General features: G+C 41.0%; 1 protein-coding gene across 6 annotated transcripts in view; it reads right to left on the minus strand.

Annotated features, from left to right (window-relative positions):
• ZBTB44 (zinc finger and BTB domain containing 44) overlaps positions 1–24,103 on the minus strand; it is a 30,664-nt gene extending 6,561 nt beyond the window's left edge. The window contains exons 1-6 of one of the 6 annotated variants that reach the window (XM_083588652.1): positions 19,805–19,940; positions 17,914–17,994; positions 9,538–10,604; positions 3,923–4,007; positions 2,366–2,529; positions 1,095–1,395 (exon numbers count right to left, since the gene is read on the minus strand). In XM_083588652.1, coding sequence (XP_083444778.1) covers positions 1,095–1,395; positions 2,366–2,529; positions 3,923–4,007; positions 9,538–10,555 — 1,568 coding nt within the window. In that variant the 5' untranslated portion in view covers positions 10,556–10,604; positions 17,914–17,994; positions 19,805–19,940. Of the gene's footprint in view, positions 1–1,094; positions 1,396–2,365; positions 2,530–3,922; positions 4,008–9,537; positions 10,605–17,913; positions 18,001–19,804; positions 19,941–23,500 lie in introns of those variants that run through there. The other 5 variants (XR_014542098.1, XM_083588651.1, XM_083588654.1 and 2 more) reach the window with 5 other exon arrangements.
• Between the last annotated feature and the right edge of the window lie 2,683 nt (positions 24,104–26,786).

Genomic DNA, 26,786 nt, shown 5'->3' on the forward strand with positions numbered 1-26,786 from the left:
ATGGGGAAAGCTCGGCGCAAACAAAACAAAACAAAACAAAACACACAACATTAAAGCACAGGCTTCTGCCTGAAAAGAGTAGGGCAAAAGGTAAGTGTGCATAAACCTTAATGGGTGAAACCCAATGAAAAATATTTTTGTTGGACTAGGATTTCAAAATTTAAAAATAATATTCGGAGGTTTAGACAATTCAATTTTTTTGAAGTGGGAGTGGGAAACTTAAAGAGACACTGAAATGTATCTGCTACCCAAGAAAATTAATCATAAAAGGGCTCTGAGAAAACAAAAGTTAAACAAAAATACATACCAGCATTTTGATCTGTGACAAAATCAAAAACCAAAATGGCATACATTAAAAAAAAGTTTTGAAACAAAAGGTTCCTTAAGTTTACTGTTTTGTGGTCAATTACATATTAGAGAAAACTGATATTAGAAGTAAATAATAAAGGGTTGTAACAAACATTTCTGTGTGGTAGGCTTTAAAGGGTGCCCTACCAAGTACAGGCCAGTCAATATAAAGCCGTTTCAATTCAATTATTTTCAATGGGAGATTTATTTAAGTATTTGCTAAACATCTGGCGTAATCAACTTTGGTTGGTGCCCTTCCTTTCTGAAACTGGGAGGGCTATCTATTTCACGTCAGCTGAAATTAATTCCCCATCAAAAAGTAGTACTGAAACATAGCTAGACATTGCAAACCAGATCAGCCACATAAAGGGTAATTTGTTTCATTTGGATGCAGCCATTAAAGCAGTTATGAAAACAAAGGCAAGAAGATGGGAATACCCTATTCAACACTGCTAACCTCCTCATGGATACTCCTGGTCAGTAAACCAAGGGGAATATTAATGTGAGGCAGTCTAAAGGCAACATGCTGCCCTGATTATGTAATATATAGAATATATACAGTTTTTTACAACCCCAAAAGCAGAATAGAGATTATTGGTGACAAGGATGCAGTAGCCCACTGGACTGCAATAAACTGGCAACCCGGTGGAAAAAGATACTACAGGCTGCCCCAAACACAGGAAGAGATGGTTCAGGAATAAAAAAAAGGCATGTTTCCCTGATAGGTTTTTTGCGGTGCACCTCACCTGCTCTGGAAGTAGTTTGCTAGCTCTGACGCTTCATGGTTCAGACTCCTCAGATGAACGATTAAATTTCCAGAGTTGGTGAACATGGCGCCACATGTTTTGCACTCGTAAATCCGAGGCTTGCGGATAATGTGCCGGGAAACCCGCATGTGGTGTTTATATTCCCCGAAGGAAGTGAAAGTGGCACTACATATCTGGCACCGGAAACAGCGTTTACCTTCGTGCTTCAGGCGATGCATCTTTAGCGAATAAGCCCGGGTGAACTTTTTCCCACAACGGTCACACTGAAATGGTTTAATGCCTGTGGGAAGACAGAGAAGAAGGAAATTGATTCTCCCCAACTTAAGCCAATGAGGGGCAAACTCCATTCTTCACGGACTCTAAGGGCAGAAGCTCTACCTATTAACACGGAAACTGCTTTCTGAAGCTTCTAAGAGCTGTCAAAGGCTGGAAGTAATAGCAGTGGTTTTTCAAAAAGCTGGGAATATGAATCTTTCAATTAGATATCAATCAGCTGCAGGATACATAACTTAAATCTGATGTACAGTGTTGGAGCAATAATGCCTGCATCACATGCTTGGTAATTTTGTTATGCTCGCAAGAGTCGGCCACAGTGCAACATTCTTTGCACTCTTCTCCTCATGGTAGACAGATGTTAAGACTAAGCAGTCTTTCCTCTCTGCTCTTGATTATACAGGTTGACTGAAAATGCACTCTGAAGTTGCAATCCTATGCACACCAGCTAGGAGCAAGTCCTACTGAACTCCATGTGTGGTATGTGCAGAGGGGACAAGTTCCGATCACTTCTCCCCTCTACATATCTCCTAAACCTGTTCCATGAACCCCCTAGAGTAGATTTAAGGGGCACGGGAGGACATGGGAGAAGTCCTGTTGCATAAGCAGACCTTGTTCTGCGCACTCAACAACTTAATTGAACCCCACGCAGTGGAACTTCTGAGTAGACATGCAGAGGATTGTGTTGTTCAGTTTTATTGTTTTAACAGCTCCAAACCCTTATGAAAGCATCTCTGTGCATCATTTTAATTTATTTTTCCTAGGAAGGCTTTGAACTCCTAGCGATAAGGCTCCAATGTGGAAGAATGTTAGCCTAGCTATTGTTATTATTTATTATTATTAATAATAATATTTTCAAGGGCCAGCACCAGCAAGGATATGGCTGTGAGTGAAAAAAGATGTTGCATGCTCTTCAAGTCACATGCGGGTTGCGATCAAACAATGCATTTCAGAAGCACAATGTGGAAGGTCCTTACCTGAGTGGATGAGCATGTGCTGTTTTAAGTTCTGAATACGGGTGAATCGAACACCACAGGTGGGACACTGAAAAGGTCTATCAGGGCCATTTGGGCTGGGTCTCTCTGTGCTACTGGTTGAAGGAGCAATATAGAGCTGGTAAGGATACTGGACATTCTCCAATCTGAAGAGGCAAGCAATCACTCTTTTAGAGGGAGATCAAGGAGAAAAATGTGAAATACCTAAACGCAAAAATGAATGTATATAATAACAACAACAAAATCTCAACAACAAATTCAGAAGCAAAACTGAAGTTCGTTCTGCTAAACTGTATTAAATCCCTCAATCTCCTAAAAGACTGTTTTGGCTGCAGTGGAATTCTTATGGAAACTGATGAACAGCATGCTGATAGTCAATGCATGAAAATGAATAATTTGCATTAAAATACTGTCACAGTGAATTTGCAACTGAATCATTGCTAAAGTAAGCCTTTCAGAAAACTGGTTACATTTGTGATGGGCTAGTAAAATCAAGAGTGCGGCTGCAGTGTTTGGACCGAGAACCAGGCTTAAATCCCACTTCTCATCTGAATTGCTTGGGTGGCCTTGTACAAGTCACAACAGCAGTGACTTACCTCATCATGCTGTTAAAATTATTTATGAATTTGTACCCACTGATTTTATATAGAATCAATGCAGTACAAAATAGATAAAAAGACAAAATAAAATAAACTACCAAATAAAACCAAAAGCAGACGATTATACAACAAGAGACTGATAGTTCTGAGACTGCACACTCCTTCCCCATACCCCAGCTCAAGGTTTTCCTGCCAGCCTCAACCAAGGTTGAAGATTGGCATAAGAACTGTTGATACAATGATAGTGGTATTTAGTACATACAATTGGTTATCACTTTGGTATTCAGTCACCTTTCCTCCATGGTGTAACAAGGTTAGGCTGAAAATTGGTGACTGATCCAAGGTTACCCAGCAAGCTTTCTGACTAAAAGAAATTTGACCTTCTGGGTCCAAAACTACTACCACACTTGCTGTTTTATTCTGGAAGGCTTTTGGGAACTTTTTTTCCCTTAAAGGAAAGGATTTTAACAGTGCCGTGCTGTTTTTATTATCTGTATTTTAATAAATTTGTTTTTTTTTAACATGGCTTTAATTCCATTATGGTTTAATAACTTTTTAACAATTATCTTTTATATGTTTTTAGCTTTTTGTATTTTATCTGTGTTGTTTAAAATTCTGTAAGCTGCCTTATGTCCCAGTCTGGAGAAGAGGCAGGATACAAATAATAATAATAAATAATAATAATAATAATAATAATAATAATAATAATAATAATAACAACAACAACAACAACAATGCCCCTCCTCTCTTCTTTAGTTAAAATCTCAACCTCAGAACCATTTCAGCACATAATCAAGCACTAACATTCACAACCTTTCTAAATCATGTGATCCATTAGATATGAACTGTATCTTACTCTGCACAGAAATTGCATACATGTGTGCAGTCTCACAGCATCCTAGGCCCTGCAGAACACTTCTCACACTGTGTGTGTACGTACCGGTCATCATCATCTGCATGAACGTTACCACCAGAGGTACTCTGGAGTGTTGGCAATCCCTCAGTGACCCCTTCATCTATTGAACCTAGGCAGTTAAAGAAACAACACACATTAATCTTCAGTTTAATGGAAGCATGTATGCACCCAGATATATAATCAGCTCCGTAAGAACTTTACTACTTTGATTACACATTTCAAAAGCCAATGATCGCAAGGATGGCTTAATAAATAGTTCAATAATAAGAATGTGTGTCTCAAAATAACCGACTAAAATCACAATCTGTTTGATTTAGGGCCCATGGGTCTGGGATCTACCTATCCACGTTCTGTTATTTTATTTGCCCTAGGTACTGATATGGTTGGACTTGTATTAAGCTTTCTATCTTGCTTTTATTTTGGACCTACTTGTAGAGAGAGAGTAAGTTAAAAGTATTTTTCTGAAAAATAAAAAAATATATACTTTTTATTTAGCTGTAAATTAATCTATCAACTCAGATTTAAGTAGAAAATACCTTGAGAGGGATATCAAACTGACATGTTAAATGGTGCAATGCATGCAGAAAGAGGCAAAGACCAAGTGCCCAACTAAAAAGTAGTCTCTGAAGTCCACATCTTTTTCTCACAAGCTCCCTCTTCTAACTGTGGCCCCCCCAAACATGATTTGTTGTGTGCACAATACGCTCCCAAGCAACCTAAACACAATGACCTGTTTTCTACGCAGTAAGTTTCGAACACTACTATGCACAGAGGCAAATACTTGTTTTACTCAGTCTACATTTAATTCTTTGTATCTCCCAAATCATAATTGTAGTATATCATAAATATTCAAAACAGAAAAAAGGAACAGCAATTTTAGTAAATCATATTAGAGATTATGTGATTTAATGTTCTTTTACGGAAAACACTTCTTGGAGAACATCACTGTTGATTGCAAGTGTGGCTTTGGAAAGACAATGCTTAGACATTGATTACTGAGGTTGATAAATTGTGTATGCTGACTTTTCTTGGCCAGACCTTGTCCACCATTCTTAAAGCGTCAGCTCCTGGCTGGCTCATTATTAATCTGAGGCTGTGATCCTAAAAATACCAGGAAGGCCCATCAAACTCTGTGGGGCTTATTTCTTAGTCAGCACTTAAGTCTACAAATCCATTTAAATGGTACAAGATCTCTAAGTGAAGATCTATTGTTTAATTATGTTAAGAATTGTAACTTGTTAAGAAAATAAAAACAATGGCTTTGTACACTCATATAGTGAGCATAGTTTTAACAACTTATTCAGATTGTGATTATATAAAACAGCAGATTCATAGAGCAAGCTCTAGGCTGCAGGCATAAACAAATAAAAACAACATAAATGTTAATTACACAGTGGTACCTCAGGTCACGTCATCTTCGGGTAACGTTATTTCAAGTTATGAACTCGGCAAACCCAGAAGTTTATACTTTTGGGTTTGGTCGCATGCGCATGTGCAGTAGCGCTCTATTGTGCTGTGTGCATGTGCAGAAGTGGTGCCTCTGGATATGGACTTTTCGGGGTAAGTAAGGACCCCCGGGACAAATTAAGTTCGTATCCGGAGGGTCAGCTGTACAGTATGTATTTTATATATTGAAAATGTCTGCATGTATGTAGATATTTGCTTGATTTTTAAATCCATTTATTAAACAAAATTGTAACTATTAGGCAACACAGATTATCTCTGTAGTCACCTTCACAATTATAAGTGAAAAATCTGGCAGATGCTGCCAATGGCATCCTTCCAGCTCTAATCATATGCAAATAAAATGTACATATGCAGTAAGTTGCACAATAATGTGGATGGGGATTACCATTCAAATACACAATAAAATGTTCATGCCGTCCAAAACGATACAGGGCAGATAAGACTGCATCTTCACTTTGATACACAGCAGAATTATGTCTACAGTTCTCAATCCAGTGAGGGATATGTCTGTGTTAAGTCTGATTATGCACCCAGATCTACTTAAATGGATCAGGAAATGAGGTCCCCAATATTGTTTCCTTCTCCTTTTCTCTGAACTCTGCAAAATCTTTCCTCATATTGCCTTCCTTCCTATAAACCAGCTATGAAAAATACACACAGTTCAGCTGGGTCTCTAAATGTCTGCCTCAAACCTCAATATAAAGGTAATTCCTCAACCTTTAGCCTTCCTCTGCTATCTCAATACTATTAATTAAGCTTATGGCCAAGGCAAAGTGGGCTGGGGTGGCCTATGTTTTGTTTTGCATTAAACCAATGATCTTTCCCATTCTGTAACACTGTATCAGCTGTGTTTAAAGCTTCAAGGCCATTTTACTCACTACCAGTTATTTTGTATAAATATTCTAATCATAATAAATTGAGTGCTTCTTGCTCTTTCCCCAAAGCAGGCAAGATAATATTGGCATCTATTGGTTTCTGCTAATTTCCCTCCAAATAAGCAAAGCAATATTGGTATTTACAACTGTGGCGTGCAGTAGTCTCCAGAAAAGATGTAAGATATGGATTTATATGAATGTGCCTGCAAATGCTGGTCAGGAAGGTGTGACGGAAAAGTTTGATTTTGCTGGGCAGGTTGGTTCACCAAGTGTTTTCTTTTTCTTTTTTCCCTGCCACCAAATGGTTAATGAATGGCAGCTTCCGATTGGCCCGGGGTTCCAGGAGAGGGAGCTGAAAAGGAGAGGTTTTGGAGAGACAGTTTGGAGGTTGGGAGATAGGGAGGGAGAGGAGAGGAGAGTGAGTTGGTTCTGGGTAGAAACATCCACTCTGAGGAATATATCAAAGGCTAGAGAAAAGAGTCTCTGCTCTTAGTGTGAAGGACAGTGTGTGGTGTCCTGTAAGAGTAATAAGCCAGGAATTAACTGGGAGGCTGAGGCTGAGCCAGGAGAAGTAGAAGCTGGAAAGATACGGTCTACTTAGGTCAGGAGGGGAGAGATTCTTCTACAAAAAGAGAAGACTCCCAAACCAGTTAAGAGGGGTGTGGTGATGCCTTGGGTCTGTTACTTGGGGTACCTCAGGAGTAGGGTTGTCAAAGGGGTGTGTAAACTGACAGGAAGTACCACCTTGTTTAAGAACCAAAGTATTAAGCGGCAACAGCTTTGAAACAACTGAGAAAGAACTGAAGTGAAATAACATTACAATCTGAAGTATCTTATGTTTTACCCACTTTGTGCCATAAACTTCCTTTGTTAAATAAAATCTATCTTGTTTCTTTGGTCAAATCCTGCCTGAGACTCCAAATTATTAAGTTTTCCCTCATACAGGTCCCCCACAAGATAATCTGGGGTGGTTTGTAGGAATTCATGGAATTGGTGTTCTGTGAGGTGGGTGCACTATATTTAAGTGACGGCGGGCCCAACGGCACCAGGGGAAAAAGTACCATTGCACCGTCACAGAAGGCATCTAGTTACTTCTGTGCCAAGCATGCAATAATATCCCAGCCAAAAAAGGAAATGATCGTATGTTTAAACTTTTAGTTTAGTGACACAGTGCTACTCTAAAATTGTGTTTTTAAAAGATATCTTACTGAAAATATTTGACAAATATAATTTCTGTATGCCCTCTACCCCCAGTAAACCACAATGCATGATGTGGATTATGGATGAGTAAATAGATTAACCAGAGAAGCATCAGAGACATGTGCTCTCTTAGGACTGCTGCCTGCCTCTCTCTGATGATCTTTATTCTAGAAGTGGGGAAGCTCAAGTAAGGAACAGAGAGCAGTGCAGTCAAGCAAGAATCTTCAAAATGCAATCTACTTCTTGAGCAAGAAACCCACCAAAATGAAGTTATGCAAGATGCTTAAACAGTATTTATTTCATAGGGGATAATAAACCCCCTAGTGGACTGCACCCCTCATCTTCAAGGACTCTAAAGACAGCCACCCTGCAGAGAACATTCTGTTTGCTGGTGCCTTGTGTAGTTACTAATGGCAGCCAGCAAGGAGCCTGTTCTGAAGAACGTCAGAAGAAAATCCTAAGGGCCTGAACCTTGAACAGTGCCCCAGACCACCAGCATCTTCTTGAAATCCCATTTTACAGGACTGGTAAGAAAAAAGGAGCAATTGAGGAAGAGAAGTCATAAAGCAGACATTACTGCGGGGGCCCCCCAATGCAGGAATAAACTATAGCAAAACTCAAGTACACACCTGACAAACAGCCCATCACTGAAACAGATGAGGCAAACAAGTATGCCTCATGCTATACCTTAAGTTAGATACATGCTGATTTTTGAAGTAGCCATGGCTAGTATTGCCTCCCTCCACTCAAATGTATGGAATTATGCCTCCAAATTCCCAAGAAAACTGAATAAAGTTTGACCATCTGCTACAGCAGCTACTTGCTGTACCAATGGAGTTCCAGCATAAACAAGGACTTCCCCATTCATTTCAATGTGGGACAGACTCTGGGGACATGAAGAACTGCCTGTGACACCAGACAGGAGAAACCCTTTAGATGCTGGTACCCTTGTGGGCTTATATGTATCCAGAGCACCTCAGAGTTTTAGATCAGATCACAGATCTTTTAGGCTGGCAAGTTGCTGTTTCCCCTTGATGTTGATTTCAGGTGGGGGGGTTTCTTTGTCTGCTGAAGCTTCTGTTTTCCTTTAAATGATGCAATAAACTATATTCCACGCTTTCATGTAATGATTTTTCATAACTGATCGCATGTCACTGGCAACTTCTTCTCTGAACTCCCACTTCCATGTGTTTAAGGGCATGGGTCAGATTACATCAGTCAAGTGAACCAACTTCTTGCTAAAGGAAAGCTGCCAAGGGGGAAAGAACACTGTCTCCCCCATTAATTTATAAACCACATTCTCACATTTCTGGCAGATTAGTTATAAAGCGTCTAGCAAGATAATGAATAACACATTCACATTTGTGTGCCTTCAATTCAAAGAAGATTCACAACTGCTAAAGTCTGCAAAAGCTCTAGTAGGTGAAGCAATTTAATTTGAGCAGAAATGCTACCAATATAGAATGTCAACATAAGAGCTATTCAAAGCATGATGCAAAAATAGCAACAGAAATATGTTGAGGCATGTGCCACTGGAAAACTGTTCCTGCTTCCTTAAAGCAACAATGCAGTTGAGGTAGCATGACTGGACGGCTCAGACATTTCCTCCCTGAAAGGAGCAAGTCAGAGAGACTAGTCACCCCCCACCCCTCAAGGCCATAATCATAAGCACACTTCCTATGGTGTAAGACCCATAGAACTCAATGGGATTTACTTCTAGTTGAGTCCACTCTGGTTTATTTTTATCCCACTTTTCTAGAGGATAAAAAATTCCCACAAAAAGCATTTACTTCTGGGTAAATGTGCTTAGAATCAAACTATAAATGAGATGTTTACGTTGCAAGACAGTAGATTCAACATTGAGTTGCAAAGCCCATCAAAGGCACTTCACACTATTTAGACCAAACAAAAATGGTTAAGGAGCAATGAAAAGCAATCAGTGCTATTAGATAGCATTTACAGAAAAGCCTATAGAGCTTGTTTGAAAAAAAGTGTCACTCTATTATTCAAAATATTTACATAACAAGATGAAGCCTTTGTACACAGTATCCAACAATATCCAATAAAACCACAACAAAACATATAGAGTGATTGTACCTATAGATGATGACTGTGGGCTGATCAAGAGGTCCTCCTGAACTTGTTCGCTTCCTGGAACTGTCTGTTGATCGCTCAGAGAACTTTGGGATGCACTGACAGGCTGCGATACTTCCTCATGGACTTCCTCGTCGCTTAACCTTTCCACTTTAACACGCACATCTTCTTCAATGACCAGAGGTGAGCTGGCCTTTGTGCTCTCACAAGTCACATAATCAGCAATTCTTCTAGCTGCTTCAGATGGACCAGGCACTTCTAGAGTCCGAGAATTTTCTACTTGCTTCACCTTCTCTGACTGAAGTCTTCGGTCGATTCCAAAAGGGAAAGTCCAAGGAAAAGCTAAAGAAGAGTCTACAGGGTGACTTCTAGACTCTGCATAGGAAGCTGAAGGATTCAGAACCTGTGGTGAGTTTGTCTGAGTGCTACATTTAAGTGGACTTTCTGGCGACATGACTATGTAGCTTTTACGTTTCCGTCGTGACTCTCTGCAAACAGGAATGGTTCTTTCCACCACACTGCATTCAGAGGAAACTGGAGAAAGGCTGCCATCTCGAGAGGTAAAGTTGCAGTTTGCACTGTTTTCCTGTCCTGTATCTAGCACCTTTTCTTGCTGGCTACTAGGAGTGTTCCACAAAATGCTCGACTTCATGAACTCGGAACACGTGCTAGCAACACTGAACATTTGCATATAGCTGGCCGCGGCCAAGACATCAATAATATTTTCTGTGTTAATAGACAATGTTGCTGTGTATGCATATTCCAGAAGAGGCATGAACCCAGTCACTGTCACGTGATGCAGGTCAAGTACACTTTTGCCATCATCCTCTGCTTGACCAACCAACTTGGAACGGAAGAAGTCACTGCAGGCAGCCAGTACCACCTTGTGTGCTCTGAAGATTTTGTCTTGGACACGAATGGTGATGTCGCAGAAGTGTCCATCATTACGCAGCATGTTAAGCTTCCCAAGCATCTCCTGGCTGTGTGCAGGGGAATTGTGGGTAAATGTTTTGACGCCCATTTTCCTCCGATGTTTGCTAGGATCCACAATGCAAGAGATCAAAATGTGCCTAGAAAATAAATAAATAAAAAGTCAACTGTGAAATTAATGCTGTCTCACAGTTACTATGAAAAAAGTTCAATGCTTGGGAATTCATCACTATGTGTTCCAAGTCCAACTCCATAGAATGCCCCAGTAAGTTAATTTATTTCTATGCTGCTACAAAGGAGAAACTATTCTGCTAGTTTGCTGCCCACCCCAAATGACAGTATGAGGCTGAAATTCTACATTACTGTTGGTTGAGAGAGGATAAATTACTGACCATAGTTTAATATGTTATGGAAACAAGCCTGCCTGAGCTTCAGGTTCAAGCGCTCCCCATTCTTTTCTTGGGTGTGGCTGCAAGAAGGCCACTGGAACCCATAGGTTGAGGTTACTGAAGTTTATTGAAAAGAAGCCTATGGTTTAGTTGTACATCCAAGCTGGGCCACTAACTTTGGCAGTACAGAGTAAGGATTGTTCTTAACAGCAAGTTCTGAAAAACTGAGAAGTTTCAGTTGAGGGCTGGAATAGGAGTTGGACAGGGCAAAAGGAGGGCCAAGGTATCAGGATCTATGATAGTTTAGCTCATAAGAGTGTGACAGACAAGGATTTGTTTGGTGACTCAGGTTGCAATGAAATGTACACTTTCCTGGGCTTAAACCCACCTGAACACAAAAGGGTTTACTTCTAAGTAAAGCACAGAATTGCATTATCATTGCAGGGTTGTTTTTTTAAAAGATTAATTACTGTATCAACAAAGCAAAAAATCTGCATTTAAATGCAAGACTAGCACCAGTGTGGCTAAAAGTATAAAGTTATGGAAGGAAATAAAACATCATGCATGTTTAAGGAAGCCTAGCATCTACCTTGCATTTTACAGGATAACAACTAAAACTTCATTTTAGTAGCAGTCTAGTTGTCCTGGTAAATTACTCATCACTCTGTTGAAAAACAGCCAATTTTGACCTCATTTTCCTGTCTTGTTCCTGCTTTCTCACTCATCATATTGCAAATTACTTCAAGAGAAAATAATTTGTCTTCTGGAGCACAAAATCAACTGACTAGCATTATGGAGATCACATGGTTCATCTACTTCAATAGCTGAAAATTATGAAGGAAACGCTAACAATATAACAAGGCAAAGACCTACTAGATTGGCTATACATGGATTTAGAATGAAATTGTGCCCCATTTAGAAAAAAAGAACTAAGCACAACACATCTTTTGAATGAAACTGTCTGCAAGAAGACAAAGGTTCTGAATATCTATTAGCCAACATAAAATTGACTTCAATCAGTCCAAAATATTACTGATTATAAATTGATCTTTAAAAAATCCTTCCTTCTAATTTCCCTATCAGGCCCAATGGATACAATGGGTCCTGGGGGGCCACTAGGGGGCGCATCGGAAGATGGCTGACAATAACATCTCTCCGACCTACACGAGGTAATTTGGAGGCTATGATGGGAGTAATTAGCCTCCCTACCCCGCCCCCCCCAGGATGGTGGTGGGGACTGCCCTTGCCTGCTGTGCCCTATACCACCCCCGAATTTGTGGGGATGGGGGCACTAGGCACAAAGCCCTCCTGTGGGATTCCGGCACTCCTGGACGCTGTCCCTGATCCGCGCCACTAGCTGCAAGAACTTCAAAAGAAACAATTTGGATGAAGGAATGCACATATCTCAAGGAAGAAGGGGGAGTAAAGACTGCTAACAGAAGAGATCTCTGATAAAACAAGACAAGAATAAAACATGAGAAGATACGCCAAGATACGGTATGGCAAATGACTGATGGGGGAGGGGGAAAAACTTTCCTTTCTTTCCTTATGTGATTAAACAAGAATCCCCTCCCCTCACGAGTCAGAATTGTCGTTTTAAGGACTTAAGCTGTGGATTTAAGGCTGTGCGGAGATAAACTTTCGAACCAAAGCATGTTTTAAGAAGAGCGTGGAATGTATAAGAGCTGTGGAATGATGCAGTTAAAAATGCCGTCGCCATATTGGGAAGTTCTGTCGGAGGTCTTGAGTCTGGGAGGAGAAAGAGAGAAATAGAGCTGTTTTTATACTGTGGGTGAAACTCCTCAGTGGGACTTAAGAGCGACAGTTTTACGAGATCAATGATGGAAAGAGCGATGTTATCCATGAAGGTGATGATATATGGAAACCATCTTGATTTGAGGATTGGAAGAACGGAAAATTCACACAGGATTATTATTACTATTGGTGTTTATCGGCTTAAGGAGACTATCAGAAGAGATCATAAAGAAAAAAGAGGAAATATATGAACAAGATGTGATGTGGAAACAGCAAGATAAGACTGGATAGAATTATGAACTCTGTTTGGACTGATTTGGACATTAACGCAGTAGCAAGAAGATGATCAGAATCCCCCTTCGGATCTTGAAATATGGGTCCCCCCAACAAAATTTAAAATTTGGCTTTGTAATTCGGAATTTATGTGATGTGATTTAATTTGATTTGATTGGCCGGTTAATAAAAATTATTTTTAAAAAAACAAAACAATGGGTCCTGGGCTCCTCTGAATTCCTCATTTTAGGGGTTTCTGCTACCTGGGAACCCACTGGAAGCACTTCTACCAATCTGACCATTTGACAGGTGTACTGGGAGCTCCACACTGGCAGAGTGACACTGATAGCACTCTGCAGTGTCTAGCAGGACTGGCTGGGGGGAAATCTCTGCCCAGTCCAACACACACACACCCTGGCACACATCAGGGTCTGGAATGCACCTGTAGTCATGGGAATGATGCGGCAGTGGCTTTAAACCTCAACAGCAATTTAATCAAACTAGCCCTAGTACAACTGAGTGGCTGGATGAGGCCAATGGCTTTTCTTTATTCTTCCAATATGATGGGTCTTCTCATCATTCTTAGCCTAAATAGTAACCCAATCTTCCCTTCCCAACTTTCTTGCCGTAATCTATTAAGCTGTGTTAAGTTTAAGGCATCTAACTAATTACTATAGAATGGTTATGATTTTGTGGGACATTGGTACACTCCTGTGAGGCTAGTGGTTTTAATATATAAATGCTGAGGTGCACAGCACTTGAACGGGCTAGTAAGCAGAGCCTTTAACCCCACTGAAGTATATTCAACCTTTGGCTTTCTGCCTTAACCCCATGTCAGAAACTTGCAAATCCAACTGGAGGTCCACATCCTTGGCTCTTTAATTAGCCACAGCTTTTAGACTCTAACCTAGCAGAAAAGAATAATCCTGCCCACTCACTGCAACTTGGCAGGATGATTATGATAGTTGCATCTAAGGGCAATGACAACAAATCTTTAAACAAAAAGCACACTACTCTTCATAAACTTTAGCACGGCAAGATGGCTATCACTCCAGTAGTATTTCTAGACCAAGTGAACAAATCACAAGAAATGAGGCTACAACCGTTTTTCCAATCTTGCTGCTTTCAATAATACTCATGGAATTCTAAATATAGCACAACAGGCTCCTTATACTGGAATGGGCATCTCAGGTCAACTTCTTAAGGCAGTCTTATCTGAAAGATAACTTATAAGTATGAACTTTCCAACGCTGTGCTATCCAAAATAAAGCTCAATAGCTCCTGGTAGCTTACATGCAACCCTGCACAATGTCCTACAGAAGTTAGAAGGATTTACTTTATTTAAGGCATGTGGATATTACTCTTCAAGTAATTATCCCAAGAAAGTTTACAATGGAAACAAAACAAAACAATTAAAACCAATGTAACAAATAACACAATTAACATAGCAATAAACTTCAATATCCATTAAATTACAACCTTTTTTCAATACTGGTCTGTAAGGTACCTGGGTTTCATGCCATGAAGTGCTTTAAAGGATTAAAACTAGCATCCTGAATTGAACATGAGAACAAACAAGTAGCATACGTTTCTCAGAACTAGTAATATGTTCCCAATGGATCGCCTCAGCTAAATGCTGCTCCTCTATTCTGAAATAACTATCTTATTAACAGTCTCAAAGGGCAGTTCTGCCTAACACATTATAGTGGCCTAAATGAGATGTCACTAGTGTGGATCAGCATCTCCCCAAAATCCCTGTCCAGGAGAGGTCACAGCTGAAGTACCAGCCTCAGCTGCTAGAAAGCACAAGGACCCTAAAGCAAACTTGAAAAGGCTTGATCAAGGAGTACTTCTAAGCTGTGAATCTGATTTTCAGAGTTCTTTCTCAAATAAGGGAGCTGCCCAGCCCCAGCGCCTTTGTCTTATTGTAATTTATTATCATTACCACTACTACTGTTACTATCAGTTGTCTTACATGTGGCAGATGTGAAAAGGGTGAATTTCAAAAAGGGTATCATTTAAGAAAGGAATTTTAAAAATGCCTTTACACAAATCTATGCATCCACATTTGGAATACTGTGTACACTTCTGGCCTCCACACCTAAAAATTTTTGCAGAGTTGGAAAGGTGCAGAGCAGGGAAAACAAAATAAGCTACTCTCTTATGAGGAACTGTCAGAATGTCTGAGGCTTTATAGCTTGGGGGGGGGAATGAGTTAGTGGTGGTGGGGACACATGATAGCAGGGTATAAAATTATGCATGATGTAGAAAAAGTAAATAGCAAGAAGTTTCTCTCTCTCTCATACATTACTAGAACCTGAGGCCATCCCATTTTCACACACTGTACAGTTTAACTTGGGAATTTGCTCCTACAAGATGTTGTGATATTCACAAACTTGGATGGCTTTAAAAGAGGGTTAGACAAACTCATGACTAGCCATGGCTATTATGTTCTACCTCCACCACAGAGAGGCAATATTCCTCTAAATACCAGATGCTGGGGAACAACAGCAGGTGAAAGCTAGGGTGCTCATTCATGTCCCAATTTTGTGCTTCTCAGAGGGAGCTGATTGGCCACTGGGAAAATACTGGACAAGATGTGCCTTTGGTCTGATACAGAATGGAATTTATTATTGTCTTTATTTGCTCTTGCCTAGTTGATTACTACAACCAGATGAATCAGCTCTCTTCTACTGCCCCACCTGATTTAGACCAACTTAGGAAACACAGACACCAGCATACTGAAGACACCTAACTGCAAACCCCTCTCACACTGGTTTCAAGAAGGTGTTAAATAACATGGCGGATAAGTAGCAACTTGCAAGACCTTTGGTATAAGCCATGCAGATTGGATTGGAATACTACATCACTATGTTCCTACCCTGCCTAGTCAGTCCAGAAAGATACCATGGTTGATGGTATAAAAAGCTGCTGAGACGTTGAGAATAATCAATATGGTCACACTCCCCCTATCTTGCAGTTTAGGTCATCCATTAAGCGACAAAAGCAGTTTCCATGTCAAAACCAGGCCTGAAATCATATTGAAATGGGCCTAGAACAGGGGTGTGGAACCTCAGCCCTGTCTACCCAGTGCTCAGAACTCTGCCCAAGTCACACTCTCCCACTCATTCACTGGTCTTCCTCTGTGCCTTCTTCTAGTGCTTTTGCCTGGCTAGAATATGTCCTTGATTTGTGGCAATAACTCTTGATTGTCAGATGGAGAGTGGCATCTCACTGCATCCACCTTTGCTACACCTCAGAATGTTGCATCACAAGGGCCTATGGTAATCAAGCTGAATTAGGTTCCACACTCCTGGACTAGAAGATCAGTTTCATCCAAGAGACCCTAGTTACACAGTCTTCACTCACTCAAGCACTGTACCCCAAAAGGGGATTATTTGTGATGGGCTGAAAGCTGTTATACCCCTTGGGGTCCAGAGCTGTTATAATTCTTAGAGGAGCAGTTGTCCCAACTGCCTCCTTCAAAGCAGGCAGAAGCAGTTCCTCTTACAACGACGTCCTGAACCCAGGCAGTTTATCCCCTATGGCTAGCTGCTATTATGCAAGGGCAAGGCTCAAGCATGTAAGTCGATGGCTGTACCTCTTCAAGAATCCTGTTTATCTCTTCAGGCTGCAAATAGAACCAGTTCATTTTCAAAGACAAGTTCCAAAATAAATATCCCTAAATGTAAGTAGGCTAAACAGCAGCAATACATTAGGATATTCAATTAAACCTTATAAAAACACTTAACTCTTCAACAGTATCATGAGAAGCTGCAATCCTATGCTCGCTTACCTGGAAGTAAGCCCCAATTGAGCTCAATAGAATATGAGCATACTTATTCAGTAGCAAGTCTGGTAGTAATGGTAAAGTTAGCTATCCTTCATTTGCATTTATTTGATTTATCCTGTTCCATTCCAGTCCATAGTATCTTTGAAAGGAGAAACCTTTTTTTTTTTTTGCTCAAAACCTGTGACTGAAAGATCTGCACCTTTCAACTGTGAGCTTTCACTTTAAGCTTCACAAATGTTAGAAAACTGAAGGGTTGCTTCAACTGAGACAAGCTCCAACTTTTTAAAAGTATGTTCCACAACTATATTTTCAAACATTCATTTTTTACTTAATGCTGACATTTAATGCAAGTGAGAAGAGTAAGAGGCTGTTAACAGTGTGACCTTGCTAATATATTGCAGAAACAATGTGTGTGGCAGACGCCAAGATTCACTCCTGTATGAAATACATAAAGACAGTGTGCATTTTCATTTCAAGTGGATTACTTGGGTAGTAATTTCGCAGTAGCTCTGTTATCATGCAGCTATGGCTGGAACCCGAGGTCAAAGTCTAGGGTCCAACAGCTGGAGGGAGGGCGGAAGCAGGGAAATGACCAGAAAGATTTTGGAGGACGACCCCCATGTTAGCACCTGTGCCCCACCAGGACTGATGCTGGTTGTCAGACTTCCTATCATATTATTTCTATAATATGTTTATACTCAGGAGGTAGCCAGCCAAGCATGGGAAGGTTACAGATGCTCATTTTATTCTACCAGTACTGCTGGTAGAAGACTAAGAAATGGATCCCCAAATGCACATTTGGGTTAAAGGCGGGTCTTGAGTCTGAAAAAGTTTGCGACTATTGGTCTACTCTAGATGGTGTTATGATTTAAGCGAGTTTAAAATGAAAACTCATGCTCTATAGAAAGACCAAGATTGGCAAGTATGGGTTTTCTTTTTGATCTAACATATAAGAAATCAAGAAATAGTTGTAAAGCATGGATTTACAATAGGAGAGAATGAATATATCAGTTGTCTTCTTCACAAGTGGAGCAACATACAAGGATCTCCATCTCCTCTAGTGAGACCATTAAGTCCAGCCTCTAAAATTATCTATTGACCTGTAAATTGCAGCAGTTGTTTGACTTAATTTTTTCTTATGAAGCTTTTAATTTCCCCCCAAAACTTTTTCTTATTTGTGCCTCTGAAAGGTTACCTTCCCAAAAGTGTTTTTTCTCCCCTGTGGCTTCCCACTGTTACCTGTTTTTGTGCTTCTGTGCTCAGATGTTCAAGGTGTGTATGCATTAGTTAACCCATCCATTCAACTTATGTAAGCCACTTCTGTAAAAGGAAATGACTTTCAGGAATCTTGCTCAAGTTTAAACAAGACAAGTACCTGGCATTGTCCTCACCCTTTCTAAATCAAGTCAATTTTTAGTCAATTGTCTGAACAAAACAGTATCTTTAGAGACCCCCCCCCCCAGTTTTGTCCCCCTACTACTGCATAACTGATGGACACAGCAACATAACTAGACTGTCTTAGAAAAACTGCTGAGTTCAGATGTGTTGCTCTGCTGTGTTTGCTTTTTATGTGTGAATCAAGACCTGGCAAATGAAGATAATGACTGAGTTGGCAGATTTGGCTGCAGTTTTGGGTGTGTATTTGTCTCTGGAAGGAGCTCTTCCATCTATTTACCTTTTTCTTGCCCTGAGCCATAGGGAAAGGTGACAAGTGAGTTTTAATTAGCTATTTGCATTTGTTGCAGACGCCTTAAAAGAAATAGCCTGGAAACTGCTTTTGCATGTAACTTATCTGAGGGCTGTGCAAGACTGCTTATGTAAAGCACAGAATGGCAGTGGGGGAAGAACCATAGAAGAAAAAGACAGTTTACTAATGCTCAGAAACATCAACATATTACTTCGATGTACATGGGCTAAGCTCTAGCACTGCAAATCACTTCTGGTCTCAATGGTAGAAAACCCTGGTTCAAATTAAACGGAACCAGAGAAGAGAAGGTAAGATGTTCATCTGTGAAGTCATACATTTTACTGCATATAACTGCCAGTTTGCACAAAAAGAATTACTGTTTTGTTTTTTGTCAATTAGAATCTGCGGAAGGCATCCAGGTAACTGTGGCCTCCTATGCAAAGTAAGTTTATTTGAAGTTTATTATGGTGAAAAGGCCCCACATCCCCTCCTCCCACTATGGAACTTTTTTCTTAACTTTGCAAACCCAGAATAAACCTATGTATTATAAAGTTTAAGATTAGATTCCTTCAAAAAAAGTGGCTCATATTAAAGTACAGTACATCAATAGCATGGCTTTTTGTAGGCTAGTAACTTTTGTGAAGTTATTTGCAAGGCTCATAATATACACGACTGAACATAAAACCTTTGTTATTTCACCCAAACAGAACGACTAAAGCAGGCTAGATATTTAACTTTCCAAAAACTAGATCCAGCTTTGTCTAACTCTAACCTAGGGGTGGAGGGTAGTATGGGGAGAAGCATCTTATAAGATCCAAAATTGGGTAACTTGTTTTGAAGGACAACTTCAACAGGCTGGTAAATTTCATTTGATCATTAATATGGCAGCTACTTCATGTTACTATCTCAAACAGAAGTTTCTTGAATGTCAAGTTATAAAAGCCTTCAAATGTGATATGATACTTCAAACGAGGACAATCAACTTGGCATGAGCTCCCAAATCCCTTTCACTTGCTCTTCTTCCTTCTGTAGCTGCGGAGCAGTCTGAAAACCTACGGTATGCTATAACTGCTGGCTGCTAGACACTGAACTGATTTTAGTGCGCTGTATTGAGGTTTTGCAAAAACCAACTGGGATGCTGCTATCTAATGGGAACAACTGAATGAAACACCTCTACCAACTACTAAAAGAAACACCTCTACCAACTGTAGCTTGTTGCTGAGAATAATAGCTTTCATATTCAAATTAGATTAATACCTGAAATAAGCAGATTGGGTCCACTTTAAATAGCTGAGCAAGCTGCCTATTTCTGCTCAAGCAGTACCTGCTCTAATTTCAACACATGGAAACCTACTTTCAGGTAAATGCATTTAGGAAAAGGTTATTCTTACCAAGACCAGTGGGACTCCTGGTAAACATTCTGAGGTTTGCAGTTTTACACACCTGTCTGCTTTGGGAACTGTTTGGCACAGACAACAGGCCTGCCACACAAAGCCACAGCAAGATAAGCAGAAGAGAGCTGTCCACTTCAGTTTGGTACAGGTGCCTTTCTACTTTTTGTAGCAGTACTAGACAGATGGGCTACTGTACAGAAAAGGGACAAAAACTTACTTTTATATAACCTTTACTATCTACATAAAAGTAAACAGTAATACCATCACATTTTATCCCCAATCTTAGAGAACTAAGTGCCTTAGAATTTCACCAGAAATAAGTTCTTAGCTGCTAATCAGTGGGTTAATTGCATGGGTTAATTGTTAAGCAGTCATAGCATATGCTCACAGCTGGCCCAATAGGCACATAATGCTAAACCACAGTTGAGTGCTATGAGGACAAGCCTTTACAAATTTGAGCCAAGCTTGAGCTTGAGCCCTTCTCCTCACACGTGGCTGGGAGGAGGGCTTCTACCAAGTTAATTTGGCTTACAACAAGCAATGGTTAGTTGCTAGACAACCTGCTTCAAATCATGAATTATAAAACTGGCTTGCTTAACCAACCACAGTTTGTGGTAAACCATCCTGGGCATGTGGGAGGATGAAGAGGGTGGCTGGAGATACAAAATCAATGTTTCACTCAAGCACACAGAGGCTTATCCATACAATGTTACATGTAAACACACATGCTACCTTGAGCAAGTTGAGCATTCTATACCTTTCCCAACCTGGAGGCAAGCATAGACATAGGGAAACCCTGAGAATAAGCATGATTTGAACTTTTAACCTGCAACACTATAGTCAAAACCTTCTCCTGTTTACCAGCAGATTTCTCCAGAATGTAGGCTCCATTATCTTATTACCTGAAGTAAGAAAAACCGCACATGCACATTTCTTTCCTTGTGAATTACCAATTTGGTACTGGGCAACAAAATGTGTTCACTGGCAAAGGTGTGAACTACAGAGGAGAAAGCAACCCCCTATTTTTTATCAATTACCACAATGTGGCCAGTCGTACTTGCAATTATCTTTAGGAAGGAAAGTCTATACAGTAGACCCTTGGATTACGTTACGTAAACTTTGGGTTGCGAAAGCAGCAAACCTGTAAGTATTCTTCCAGGTTTCGCCGCTTGCGCATGCATAGAAGTGCTCTACATGCCATGCACATGCCCATAAGCAGCGCCTCCGGTTGCAGAAACTTCAGGATACGGCTGGACCTCCAGAACGGATCCTGTCCGCAACTGGAAGTACCACTGTGCACCATTTCTTAGTCCACCTGTCCTTTCTCCTTGGATGAGAGATCATTTAAACACAATAATGGTTCTAATGTGAGCTTGTTAGCATCTGGTGAAATAAATCTATTCTAACCCCCTGCAATGCAGGAACTAAAGTACCCATGACAGATGGCCATCCCTCCTCTGCTTAAAATCTCCAATGAAGGAGTGTCCACCACCTTCCAAGGCAGTCTGCTCCACCATCAAACAGCTCTTACTGTCAGAAAATTATTCCCGATGTTTAGTCAGGATCTCTTTTCTTGTAACTTGAATGCATTGGTTCAGGTCCTACCATCCGAAGCAGGAAAAAAAACAAGCTTTCTCCATCTTCCATGTGACAACCCTTTAGATCTTTGAAGGTAGCTGTCCTATATCTCCTCAGTCTTCTCTTCTCCAGGTTAAGCATACCCAACTCCTTCAACTGTTCCTTTATTATGTTGGTCACCCTCCTCTGATAAATCAAGGCTAAAATCCAATGCAGTTTGACAACCTTATACCTACTGATTTTAATGAGAATCCACATGCCTAACTTCACAAAGGATAATGCTGTATAGATTAGAATCCTTATTTTCTCACAATAATCTTGTAAAGCAGACTACAGGTGAGCAGAAACAGAATCTCATCCAAGACCATCCCCAGTCAGAGTTGGGATTTGATTTCAAGCTATCTCTACACAAGTTCAATACCGTCAGCTGGCCTATGGTAGTTTATCTAGAGGTACATGCAAAAATTAAACACCTTACAACAAAGAGTCACTGACCAAATTTATAACAATCAACTTTCTGTAGTGAGATGTCCCAGTTTGTACAAAGAGAGAAAAAAGGGAAACAAAGCTATACCTTAATAGAGTAATGTTGATGAAGGAGAGAATTGAGATGGTGTTAAGAAAAGACAGGGAAAGAAATTAACTTGAAGGGAATAAGGAAATGGGAATAGGAAATGATTGTACAGGAGCAACAGATTAGATACTTCCCAGAATCTTCTGGGTTTTTATTTGCTTGTTTTTAAACAAATGTCTGTGCAGTCACTATTCTACTAAATATGTAAGTGAAAATCTTCTATTAGCTTCCAGTGTTCCAGTTTTTAAAAAAATCTTATGTTGCCTTTCCCTTATATTCTGTAACCTTCCATTACCCCAAAATGTCTGGCTAAAGGTCTGCTGGGCATTGTGGCATATTTAAGGAAAGTGATAGAAGTCAATATGTAAAGGAAATGGAGTTTGAAGAAATTATGTAAGAATTGCTCCACAAAGAGTGAGGTTTTAAGAACAGAAGATGTATTTTAAAAAGTCTTACATTGTCAACAGGTGACAGATGCCTATGTTGTGGATTAGCAAATGTGATCTACATCACAGTGTAAATAAAATTAGCCATTAAGAAAATATACGAGATAAGAGGCATAAGATCAACTTTTAAAAATAGAAGCGTAAGTGCAATAGGGCCGAATGGGAAATCTGTTAAGGGGTGACACAAGGAAAGGATGGCTAAACTATGGACTGCTACCACTGTAAAATCTGAGAAAGGAAAGCAGGGTGGATAAATGACAGACAGCAAGGCAAACCTCAGGGAATTGACAATGATATTTAAAATAGATAAAAACCTAAAGCAATGCCAAGACAGTCTATTACAGCCTTTCCTAACCTGTTGCCCTCCAGGTGTTACTGGACTCCAATTCCCATCATCCTTGACCATTGGCGATGCTGGCCAGGGCTGACAGGATCAGAAATCCAACTACAACTGGAGAGCACCAGGTTGAGCAAGGCTGGTCTATTCAATAGTTAATGGGTAAGGAACTAAGGGGGAGCAAGAGAAAGAGGCAAAGCCACTATCAGGAATAAATTGAGAAGATGCCTCCTTGTAGGAAATAGTGAGTAGACTTATTGTTATTGTTGGGAATGATTGACATGGGAGAAGCTTGTATGCATTTTTAATAATAATAATGATAATAATAATGATAATGATAATAATAATAATAATAATAGCAAACAGGTGAATAAATGCTGGTGAAGCAGTCATACTTATAGGCTGTGTTTGTGTGCAACCATGCAATACATGAATGTATCCAAATTTGCTTATCCCCCTTATCCAATCCCCCCCACGTGGCTCCTTTCTTTTTGTTTCCCATTACATTCTGGCGGGGGGGGGGCTTCCCCTTACCTAAAACCCAAGTAAATAAATCACAAACAGCAGAGGGAAAGCGACAGGGCGGGAAAATCTCACGCAGGAAGGAGGCGAGCGGGGACAGGGGGATGCCGAGGGGTACCAGCCAAGGAGGGTCACAGAGCCCGCGGGTGGGGGTTAGAGAAGGGGCGGGGCAAGCGCAACGAGGGGGCGGGGCTTGCTTCTGTGTTTCCCTCCACCCACCCCTCCTCCTCCTCCCGAATCCCAAACCCACCCACAGACCCCCGCCAACCTCTTTTAAGTCCCCATTACCTGCAGTTGACGAGGCCCTCTCCTCCTGGCCCAGTCGGTGTGTGTATATATGTAGATGTATATATAAATATATACGACTTTCTGTATATATAAATATATGTGTGAGAGGCCGAGCTTTTCTTTTCCGTACCCCTCCCCGGGCCCAGAGGCGGCGGCGGCGGCGGCGGCGCCTCCTCCTCCGCCCCCTTATCTGGGCCCCCGTCTAGGCCCGTGCTGGGCCATGGCGGCCACCGTCGCCGCCACTAGCCCCCTCAGCCGTTGGTTCTTCTGGGCTCGCGCTGCGGGCGTCAAAATAATAAAAAGGGAGGGGGAGGGGGGAGAGCAAGCGAGGCCCGCGCGCCCTTACGCAGGCGCTCTCAGACGGCCGGGGGTGAAGCGGCGGAGGGGAGGGGGGGTTGATCTTAGAGAAGGCGGCGACGGCGGCGTCGCGGGGCCACTCACGCGCTGGCTGGGCGGCTGGCGCGCGCGCGGGGCCCAGGCGCTCGAACAGCTCTCCTCCTCCTCCTCCCCCCGCCCTCCTGCCTCCCTCCCTCCCTCCCTCCACGCCAGCCAGCCAGCCAGCCTAGCCTAGCCTAGCCGGGCACTTTGTTTGTGTCCCACAATGCAACGCGGTGGCGGCGGCTGTTGTGAAGCGGGAGGGAGGGAGGGTTGGCGGAGAGCAGTGGGCGGGGCCACGAGCGGTGGTCGGAGAGGGCGGGGCCAAAACGAGGTTGGGGAGGGGGGAGGCGGCGGAGGGGAAAGCGCCTGGCGTCGCGTCGGCGCGCGCGGGGAGTTGGAGCGCGCGCTCCGTGTTTCGCGCGGCGGGGGCGAGCCGCGAGCACCGGGCCTCCTGAGGGGGAGTCGCTATAAAGCTTATCTTTCGGCGTATCCCCCTGAGAAATGTTTGCGTTGTAATTATTTTATATATTTATATTTATTTTATTTTTAAGTTTTACCACAGCGCTCCACGGCTGTGGTAATAGGAGGCTTTTCTCCCTCCCTCTTAAAGCTTCGCTCTGAGGTGATTTCAAATCACTGCGAGCCTAAAATCATTTTTATCTCGGTGGGGAGCGAGGTAAACTGCATTGGGAACGGCGGGGCCAACTTCAGGGTTTCATGGGGAAGCCCGGGGAGGGAGGAGAGGATGGCAGGTTGACAATCCTAATTCAAAATTTATTTAACAAGGAACCCCCAATACACGTTGGGTAACCCAGAGTAGGCAAGTCTTTAGGAGGGTTGTTGGGGTGGAGATCGTGGTTATAAACCCTCAAATGGTTTGTTTGTTTCATAAACTTTATGATTTATTATTATTTCATAAAATTTATACACCGCTGGATTGTAGAAAACCCCAAAACTGTTTACGAAAGACAAAACAGTAAAATCAAGAAAAAATTGCTACATTGTTTTAAAGGATACAAAACAGAAGAAAATTACTTCAGTTTCCTAAGCATCTGGGTAGGCTTGCCTAAACAGGAATATTTTTAGCAGGCCCACACACAAAAAAAGAATATAGTGAAGGCACCTGCTTAATCTCAATATGCAGGGAGTTCCAAAGTGTAGGCCCTGCCACGTTAAACAATTGAGTTCTGCATTTGTAAGATGTTACAAATGTGGACCGGGTATTTATGTGGCACATGTAGCCAATTCTGCTGATTGAAATGGTCAAGTGGGCACATGTAGGGTAAGGCGATCTTGCAGGTAAACTGGTCCCACTGGTTGATTGTAAACACCCTCAAAGCAGTTTAAAGATATAACAATAAAATTGTCACTGAACAATTAACAAAAATAACTTGAAAGTTAAAAAGATAAATTAATAATAGAAAACAAATTAAAACTCACATCGTTATTTATTCTTTATTATAATTTTTTGTTAACCACCCTTCACCCTAAACATAAACAACATATAAATAATAAATACCTGTTTAACTGTGCAATCCTGAGCATGTCAACTCAGGAGAGGAATTATGTTTGGGAACATGGGGGCGGGGCAAGGATTTTCTAACCACAGTACAAGAATAAGTACATAAGATCAAAACCCACCACGAGGAAAAAATGTTTCATTTTGATGTTAGATTGGTGCTAAAAATCTGAGATCAGTTGGGTAGATATGGTTAACAACAGTGTGAAGAGTTGAAGAATGTAAGCAGACAGATAATAGGTTTGTTGAAACGTAACATACTTCATAATGCATTCAAGTTTTGAAAGATTCAGGAGCTTGTCCAACCACATAATATTGGGTGCAATTTTAGGAGTTTTTGGAAATGAATTGTGATTTAAAAGAAGAAAGAATTTGTGTTAGTTTGTGATGGAGGGATGAATTATGTTCAGCTCCTTATTCTTCATTAATTCTAAAGGTTTTTATATACATTTATTTATCTCTCCACACATGTATCTGCTGACATAGACCCTGATCCACAAATGCTTATGCCGTAATAAATACATTGGTTTCCAAGATTTGGCAAGACTTTTTGCTGTTTTTGTTGTAAAGGCTAATCTGGCCATGCCTCTGGAGAAAAATATATAATGCATGCCAGTAACATAATTGTACAAGTATAACACCAATGTAGAATAAAACCTCAAATCAATACTACAGTATATACTTATAAAAAACTTACAGTAAATCAGTTAAATAGCAATTCAGTTCAGTGATAGCAATTATTTTCAATAAAGTAACAAGAGTCATCAACTCTTTAGGAAACAGAACGGCACAGCTTCTGCCCATTTCAAGATGTCCAAGTGTTTAAAGCCATCTAAACTGGTTGCCATCACCATAATTTGGGCACCAAATCTTTTAGCTGTGCATGATGCAAACATTACAGGTCTGTTTTGAAGGGAGAGGAAAGGAAATAAATGACTTACCAATATTTTCCCCCCTGACTTCTTTGTTTTTCTTTGAGAGGGTTCCTGACCTTTTAATTCTCTCAGTTTCGTTACCTCTTTCTGTAAGTATTAAGCCTTATAAAGTACACTTGCCACAATTCCTAACTTGCCTGGCCAGTGTTTTCTAACATTCAAAAGAGGCAGTTGCACACTTACAGAAGTTCCTTGTCCTGCTAGTGGTCAACTGCTCTTTGTCAATTCCCATCATGAACCAGCTCCCCATTATGACCAATTGCCTCAGAACCATTGGACATGTCCATTCTATCCACAGTTGTCAAAGTAGAACATTCCAGTTGCGGACGCATGTGCTTCGCCACATTCCTTATGAACACATTTTTTTTTATTCACAATCCGAATAAAATCTGATTATAGAACGGTTGTGCAAGTAATGTTTAATGGCTCTTCTCTGAAAAATTATCTCCCTTGA

Source organism: Podarcis filfolensis (assembly GCF_964270895.1).
Source record: "Podarcis filfolensis genome assembly, chromosome: 15".
NCBI lineage: Eukaryota > Metazoa > Chordata > Lepidosauria > Squamata > Lacertidae > Podarcis > Podarcis filfolensis.